The sequence below is a fragment of the Nipponia nippon genome, unplaced genomic scaffold (assembly GCF_047370975.1).
Source record: "Nipponia nippon isolate SJK-2023a ecotype South Korea unplaced genomic scaffold, ASM4737097v1 scaffold_9, whole genome shotgun sequence".
Classification (NCBI taxonomy): Eukaryota; Metazoa; Chordata; class Aves; order Pelecaniformes; family Threskiornithidae; genus Nipponia; species Nipponia nippon.
In genome coordinates, this window is record NW_028262413.1 from 37452187 (window position 1) to 37461519 (window position 9333).

The window sequence follows — 9333 nt, forward strand, 5'->3', positions numbered from 1 at the left end:
TCATATCAAGTATTAAAAAAAAAAAGGAGATATAACTGATCAAAGCAGGAGCCAAATGAATCCCATCAGCAAGGCTGCCATTGCAAAGTATTTCTTGTCAATTTGCGAAGATAATCCCTACCTTACTTTTCCATCCAAATATTTTGGATAAAATTTGATTTATTTAAATCTTTCCAGTAAAAATAGGATTATACATCTTTTAGGGGTTTTTTTGTGGGTTTTTTTGGTTTTGATGGGGTTTTTTTTTGTTTGGTTGGTTTTAATTTATTAAACCCCACCCCCCAAAACACTCTTATCATGTAATTCGACAAGTATAGGAAAATTTCATTTGAATTATTCTGCTTATTTTGCTAGTTCAAACAACCCAGAGATGCCCAAATTAGAAAGACAACTTTAACGTTTCTTTTCCTGTGGCCCAGTCTCTTATACAGAGATATAATAATAATTAACTATTGCTATGACAGAGCACTTGTCTGATATATTTAATTACTATTTTCTGTACAGCTCATAACATATTTAGCTTACCTATAGTGGTAAAATAAAGATACAGCATATCCTGTAATCATAAACACATATGGGTGTATTTGAAAGTTAATTTTTTTTTTGCATACAGAACTTTGATAGTGTCTGTTATTTAAAGGAATCAAAACTGCATTTCAGAAATATTTTACATGTATTATACCTTAAACACTGTTTTCTCATGCAATTTAATCTGTACCTACAGGTTTGTTTGGTTTGTGGGTTGTTTTTTTTTTTAATGCTTCCAATAAGCTTGTTTCAGCAAAAAGAAGAATTTAGTGTAAACCTCTGTTTCTAAATTTTGCATTTTGTTCTGTAGGCACATATATATATATATATATATGTGATTTTATATATATATATATGCATGCGCTAACTCACCAGAATAGCAACTGAAAACATAATAACCTTAATATAGGTGTTTCAAAATCATTCTGCAAGCATAATACAAGCAACCCTCAGCCCAACTGATGTATTTCATTAGACAATAAGGCCCCATTTCCACTTCAGGACAGGAAACAGAAAGACAACTCAAGTGTATTACCAACTAAACAAAATTAACTTCAACATACTGCTTCCTTATAGGATTTTACCAGTCCCTGTAAAATACTTAGAAGTTCCTTTTTACATAGGATGTGTCTTCAGACAAGGACACTAAACTTTATTAAACTTAAAGCAAAAAGGGGAAACAATTGTACCAAGTCAGGTCAGATGGCTAACCAAACCAAAATATAAACAGAATTAACTCTCCAATGTGATCATTTGAGACATTTCAGTACATTTCACAGACAGCTAGTGGTTTCATTTGACACATGATGGAAACAAAATAGCAATGCTAAGTAATTTGCCCAAAGTTATCTAAGCAGATTTTTTAGGAGTATGGTTTTCTCAGCTAGGAGGAAGGGTTGGTGAAGATAGACGGCAAAATAACTCCTCTTTTTAATAAATGGCATTTTAGGTCTCCTAGCTCCTAATATATTGTCAGAACAACAGAAATAATATTCTCTTAATAGTGTAAGAAGAGAAAGTGAAACAAAAAGCAAAAGAAAAGCATAATCAATTTAGTACTAAGTAAAGGTGCCACTAATTTCTCGTTTCACTGGACAAGCAAAAAATATCTCCAACCGAGACTTATTTCTTTTAACAGGTTGCCTCTGTGCTTCTTTGGCCAGATACAGAAATAATAATGCCAAATAAAACAGTCTGTTGTTGTTGGTTTCGTTGTGTTTTTTTTTTTTAAATACCATGTTGACATGCTTGAGAATCAGTAGAAAATGCAACCAATGACAACCGAAGTAAACTGCAGAATAAGAGGCGAGATCCTTTTTTAAATAGTGTTTTGTTTCAGAAGCAAATACTAAGTGCATAAATTAAAGTGCACGTAAATATGTACTAACACAATTCCTCAGACTTCATGCACACAGTACAAATAGAGCAACAAGTGCAGATGAACAGAACCAACAGGACTGATCATCACTGGTTTGTAACCACAAGCAAACAAAAAGAATTAGACAAGAAAGATTTGTCAAATGCTAAAGAATTTGGGGGAAGGTTCCTACACTTTTCCTAATCCTTACAACAGAGCACTTGTGATACCAATTTATACTCTAATTGCTCTCACAGTATTGAGATTTTTTTCTAGCCTGCATCCACTAAAAAATTAGCACTTTGCCACTGACATCAGTAAATGCAGGGTCAGACCCAAAATAGTTAATATAAAGTAATATATGTTTTTGATCAGGCAGTGTAAAGGCAAACATTGCAAGACCAAACTTAATTTTATTTTGGAGTGCAACTTTTTCATGTTTATTCAACCTTTCACATCACAAAGCTAAACAAAGCTTTATTGAAATTGACCTTTGATAACCAAACTCGATTCTAAATATAAATTTAAGTCATGCTGAAACATCAGATTTTCAATCAGTTGCCTATTAATGGAAGAACACCCCTTCAAAAGACACCAAGATCGTACAGAAGTCTCTTTTTGTAAATTCAAACTAGGGGTATCTACAAATGTTTTGCAGTAGCTCATTACATATTTCAGTCCAACAATTACAACTATTTCAAGACAGCATATATACTGAAGTGATCCTTTGTTTCCTATATAAAAGCTACTGTAGTCATCAACAGCTGCAAAGACAGAAGATGACACAAGCAGGAACAGACTGGTAAACTTTGAACTATAGTTAAGCACTGTATGTTTAATCTTAGAAAAGTTTTTGTTCATTGTAGCTTCATGTCATTCAGCATTTTCCATTAAATAGGATCTCTGTCAGCTTGCTCTCTTCGAAGAGAACACTTGGATATCAATCTTACCATTTACAGGGTGAGAAAATAGACACAGATGCTGCATTTCAGAGGGCTATAATAAAATCAGCTGGGTTACTGTCTCGAAGTCTGGAAACAAGAAGTCTCATCACAAATGTAAGATTAAACAAAAAGTTTTGAGCTATGTTTTTTAGAAAAACAATCCTGCTTCTGAATTTTGGGTTCCATAATATAAAAGACATTTTAGTAGTAAGACAGGTCACATTTCATCTATTTTAAGAGAAACTTTACAAATATGGAAGTCATTGTTTCTATAATTAGTTGCTTCTAAGTGGCAGATACTTCAGGAATGGTAAATATGCAGTCCAACTGGAAACACCAGCAGCAGGCCATTTAACAAAGCACAAAATTTAATCCTCCCTATTTAGATTAAACATAGTCATTTCAATGCAACACTTAAAGCAAATACAGTATGAAGTTAGTCCGCCCCTTTTCCCTCAGCTCGTAATAAGGGAATCATGCATAATTCTCCTCCCTTTCACAGAAGAAAGTACTGTGCTCAGAATATAACAAAGCTAAGTATTAAATTTCTTACATATATGTAGAAAATGAGCAAGTGGCACAACATGACAAGTTATGATGTTTAAACTCAAAACCAGAGTATTCTAGAAAAATGGCGAAAAATAAAATTCAATATTTACCGTTACAAAGCTTGTCCAAAGATAAAAAAAGCTACCAACAGGATCCTCTTATCTAGTGAACAGCATTTTTAGTTTACAGCATTTAACAGTACATACAAACTTCTAAACTCACCCTATCAATGTGAAGTAGTAATATTTGAGTGCTTTGTAGCCTATGTACTAAAATTATTAATACGAACCATTCATGTAAATCAGCTTCCTCATCTCCACAAACAAGTCAGTGATAAATAAATTTGTGATCAAAAAGTTAAGATGTTCATATACCATATCAATAATGTTTAAATTCACTGAAGAACATATTCTACCCAAATTCTTCTGCACTTTCAAGGTTCAAGAGAAAGTAACATGCAAAATGTATAGCACAGGGAAACTGACCTTTTCCAGTTTGCCTCAGCTGAAAATTCTGTCATGGGTAAGCAACACTGAAGGAAACGGGATAGGACAAAGAGCACGAAACATTGATCTAGATCTACTTCTATGGCAAGCATATTATCAAGCCAACTGTTGAATGGTCAAGAATAGTACAGGCAAGCAGAACAGGCTGTCTTTAAGCAATACTAATACAAGACACAGATCGTGGATTTTGCAACTTCACCTGATTTCTCAACTGCACTAATGGAACCAAATCTCTTAATCACAGGGCAAGACAAATGTATAACACTTAGGAAAATCAAAGCACAGCAGTACCTTTGAGAGGGGAAGTTCTTTCTCTTTAGTTTTCTACCACAATCAGCTTCAATAGAAAGAGTGCCAGAGGTCACGTGCTGAGTTTTGTCTCTTGTAGGAAAACAACCTACGCTTAACTGCTGAAACCCATAACACTTTTTAATGGGAACAGCTTCAGTTCTGGTGTAGACAGAAGTAAACTTCCACACCCACTACAAAAATCACAACATGTCCTATCATAAAATAATTAAACAGCTTTGTTATGTTTTCTTCTATGTCAGCTGCCAAAATATCACTGAGCATACTATGACAAGTAAAGTCATACCAGATTTTAACTAACAGAAACCTGAAGGGCAATCTACAAGTGACATCTTTTTGTCATTTAGGTGTCCAAACGTTCTTGGTGCATGACATCTCATGCTGATTTACTGAGCCAATACACAAAACTGTTCAAATACATTTCCCATCAAAAGCATCTGCAATCCCCCTTTACTCTTGAAATACTATACTTCAGACATAGCACAATATTCCTACTCCCTCATATTCTAGTTCCACAGTAGTTATTCCTACCAGCACGTACAGTTACCATACTGTGGCTAAGGGATTATTCTGGGGGAAAGGGGAGAAGAGGTTAAGTACTGTTAACACACATCTGCATGCTTTGATATTAATTTATCAGACACCATGCAATACAGTTGCAGAAAGGAACCCAAATCAAAGAAAAGATGGAACAGCACCCAAACCTGATGCAACCTTACCAAACACTTACACTGGTAAAGGAGATTACATTCAATTCTTACAGCACAAAAGGTTCAAACCCAAAGCATTTAAGGAGCTCCTAATCAAGATGCTACTGTATAATGAGAAGACAAAAGCAACAAGATAGTTGAATCATTTTAGAAACTCATCAGGTATTAATTATTTGTCTGCCTAGAAGCCTTACTGGTGGACAAGGAACCAACAGGACTAGATATGCTGCAAACAGAATAAACAAGAAGATGGTTCTTGCTTCAAAGAGCTTAACTGCACCTCCAAGTTGAAATACTGCACTTCGTTAAGATAATCATGCTGAGTCAACACTTTACACTGCGAATAACACAATGATTTGCAGCTTTCATAACCTATTTCCAACAAATAAAAAGAGAATGGTTTGATAGGGGGATGCGTGTGAACCTCCGGTAGCAAAGAGCTCAAGCAACAAGGAATAAATATTTTACAAGTGTACTGCAGTACTAATTACAGATGAACCAAAGGGGGAAAAACCCACAACAAAAACCAAGATTTTAAAACAAAAAGTACAACAGACTAATGTAATTTTTACAGACTAAGATCAGCTTTTCTACATGACGGCAAATAAGAAAGCATAAAGAGTTAACGTAAAATCATTATCACACCAGAAAGCCTAGTAAGACAGACAAAGTGGGAGCCATACTGTAATAAGAGACACTGTTCACTAACTCCCTTAGACATACGTACGAAATGAAAAGCGGTATCTTTACAGAGTGCGTTATTATTCGGTATCTACTTTGCTACAGGAGCTTGTGTTATTTTATTGATCAACCCTCCTATTAAAACCCCTGGAGATGCCAAAGCTGAAAACTATATATAAAAAAAAAAAAGCAATAATTCATGAATTTTCAACACATTCCACTGAAACAGAAGCTTAAAAGTAAGAGCAGGTTGTTATAGATGGTAACACTCATTTCAGATATATCTTTCAGAACTACCTCCTGATGATGAAACATTTTATTGCATACATGTAACAAGTCATACAAACTCTCAAGTCCCAGCTTAAGCTTCTTCATACCTACAGTTTGAAGGGTCTTAAGAATAATGCAAACTGATTACCTTGACAAAGCCAAGCTAAATATTGAAGGAAAAAAAAATAGTAACCTGTAGAATTTGTGAGCTACACCCAACTCTCTCCCCCTCAGCTACCAGCTGAGACCATCAGCTACGTCCTAACACTGAAAACTTCAACCTGAACCTGATATTTACAGTATTTCAACACAAGTGACACATCTCTCACATTGCAAAGTTCTCAAGAAGCCTGTAAAAGCCTCTTCTAGTGACCAGGCAGGTTTAAATTAAATGTCACTAACTGCAATTATTCCCTAAGCTTGAAACAAAGCCTGACGGCACAGGAGGGAGAAAGCCCAAACGCAGCTTGACGTCCCTGTGTGAATACCAAGGGGAGACGCTCCCGGCCTCCCAGCTCACCCGGCCAGGCCAAGCCGGGGCTCTGCGGGGCCGGGCACGGCCTGACGCCTCTCGCAGGAGGCCAGCGCCCAGCCCCCCGCCCGGCAGCGGGGACGGCGGCCGCGTTACCAACCCGGCGAACGCACGCCGAGCTCCCGCTTCCAGCCTTGCAAAGGCCCCGTCTGAAGCCTCCCGGGGGCCGTTCCTCGGCGGGGAAGTACGGCAGCCCACCCCTCGCCGCCGGTCCCCGTCCTCCCCCCGAGCCACCACCGCCGGCTCCGGCAGGCCGCGGGCCGCGCCCTGCCCCTCCGCTCGGCGGCCCGGGGCCGGGCCTGACAGGCGCGGGTCTGACAGAGCCGGGCCGCCGCCCCGGCGCTCCCCTCCTCTCCCCGCCCGGCCGCTCGCCCCCCTCTCTCCCTCACCGCGGCGCCGGGGCGTCGCTGCACCCCTCCCGCCGCAGCTGTTTACGGTCTCCTCAGCGCCGAGCCCGCCCCCCGCACCTTGTCGGCTTTGTCCATGGCTCCAGCTGGGCAGGGCGGCGGCTCTAATAAGGACAGCGGAGAGTCCGAGCCGCCTCCTCCATGGCGCTCGCTTCCCCCGCCGGGCTCCCGCATACACCCAGGGCGGCGCTGGCCCCGCTCGCAGCTATCACGGAAACCGAGCCCGGCTACGCCACGGCCGGGGGCGGGGAGGGGAGGGGGGGCGGCGGCGGCGGCGGGGCGAGGGCGGCGGGGAGGGATCATCTGGGACGGAAGCCGGGCGGGCCCAAGCCGCGCGGAACGCCTTCGCCCAGGCGGCGGCGGGTGGCGGCTGTGGCGGGCGTCCCCTGCCCGGTGGCTGGCCGGGCCGCGTTCGGGGCGCCCGGCAGCCAGCGAGGCCGTGACTTCAACGTGAAAGAAATCGTCAGAAGTAAACGGGGAGCGGGGCCGCGTCACTCTCTCTGTCCGAGGCCGTCGCGTACGCGGCGCCTCTGCCTGCGGCGCGAGGGCGGCAGGTGCGTTGCGCGGCCCGGTCTCAGAGGCGGCCCGGTCTCAGAGGCGGTGTCAGGGGAGGCTTGGGCCGACGACGTCCTTGAAACTATCTGGAACATCAAAGGCAAAAAAAAAAAAAAAAAAAAATCTGTGATTTATTTAGAGGCAGAAATCTAAAAACGTCGCGCAGGCGCCTGGAGCGCAGGGCCGCGCCCCACCGCGGCCTGGCGCTGCCGCCCGCCCTTCGTGCGCCCGGCCCAGCCCCGGCAGCTGGATCTGCCAGCTTGTGCTCGCAGGCAGCGGGCCGCTGGCATGACAGGAGGGAAATTTTAAGACCTGGGTTTCAGCACAGCTTGTGTGACATTTATTTATTTTGCTGCCCTGGTTTTAACTTGTGTTTAATTATCGTGAGTGATGCCAGCAAAGTCCATGAGCCCGTGTTCACCCCTGAGACTGTCAAGATAGGAAACAAGTGTATGAGCCCGTGCTGTGTAACAACCTATGCTCCCATACGCATGTTCCATACGTAACGTTCCGACCTTTCATTAAGATATGTCTGTTGCCTTGGGTTTAATGGAAATCACGCATGATTTACTTACAACTTGGTTGATAATGTTTTATCAACATTCCTAAATTGTGTCAAGGGAAGGAAAAAAAAACCCCAAACTAGACTAAGCACCTTTGTAAAAGAAATATGTGAAGGATATTCTGGAGCAGACTCTTGAGCACTCCCAGGTAAAATACATTTATAAGATGTATTAATACAAGAAGCAGGTTTCTGCTTGATAGAGGTTCTTACGAGGAATAAATGGCTGAGTTAGGGGAAAAAGTAAGCGAACTTATATCTGAATTTGACAGAGAAGACTACCAAAAGTGTCTCTACAGAGCTATCTTGCTAGAGCTTCCTAGATGTAAACTTTATAATTATTTAATCTTTCCAGATTTATCTTCATTTGTTCATTTCTGCAACACTTTGTTCTACTTTATAAAAATTTTATTCCTTGGGTTAATCCACATAATCCCTCTATATTTTCTTAAGAGTTGCTCTTCACCATTAAAACTTCATACGTAACATACGGTATTATGAAGATGGCTATTATATTGCACAGCAAGATCTCATCTTGCAAACAGATGAGACAGAGAACTTGTGCAGACTGTCACTGCCTTCCATGCTATTCCATCCACATCAGCAGGGTCACGAGCTAAGTGTGTAACTTTTGCCTAGATGTCTGCAACATTACTTATGTTCTGTGACTTCAGTTTTCATGGGGTTGCAGCCAACAAAATCATAGGTCCCATGGATCATATGGGAAAGGGAGAGGGTGAAGCTGTAATCCCAATTAAAGTTAACTATAGGATTTCTATTAACTTCAGTGGACACTGTTTTACTACAGATGAAGAGAACAGGAGGGCTGCTGCAGCACCCTAATTGATACAGAAACCTCATCTTAACTGGAGAAGCTGCAGCAGTTGTACACTTCATATGCACTTCTGTATCCCAGCACTTTTCTTGCCGAGTTTAAATGATCAGCAGAACTAACGCAAGTGTTCGTAACCCTAGGAAGCCATTTCAAGGTAATAACACAGATTAATTTGAGGTTATGATGTTATGTTCCCAGGGGCTTTTACACAATGACATTTGTTATTTCAATACAAGAAGTCACAAAAGTAAAACTGGCGATTACGCTGGTTATATCAAGAGCTTTCAGCTGATGCAATGGAACAGCATTTCATCAGTCATTGGTGAACTTAAATATGAGATGTAAATCTACAGATAAATAATCATGAAACATAAGCCACCTAAACTTAATCTCCATAAATCAAACAACAAATCTCTACTGAGTGAAATGCATTTTATTCCCCATAGTTGAATGTGTTATGCTTATTTGTGCAAAATTACGTTGACTTATTTAAAACCTAGTCACTTTTCAACTCCCAAATAATGTGGGAGAACTTGCCTGACTGGACAGAAAACAGTGAAAAAATCCCACTGAAGCAATTAGAACAAT

General features: G+C 40.9%; 1 protein-coding gene across 2 annotated transcripts in view; it reads right to left on the minus strand.

Moving 5' to 3' along the window:
- The window catches only part of SECISBP2L (SECIS binding protein 2 like), a 31268-nt gene extending 24037 nt beyond the window's left edge, over positions 1-7231 (minus strand). The window contains exon 1 of one of the 2 annotated variants that reach the window (XM_087742989.1): positions 6854-7231. In XM_087742989.1, the coding sequence (XP_087599115.1) occupies positions 6854-7096 (243 nt within the window). In that variant the 5' untranslated portion in view covers positions 7097-7231. Of the gene's footprint in view, positions 1-6775 lie in introns of both variants that reach the window. The other variant, XM_087742990.1, reaches the window with a different exon arrangement.
- Between the last annotated feature and the right edge of the window lie 2102 nt (positions 7232-9333).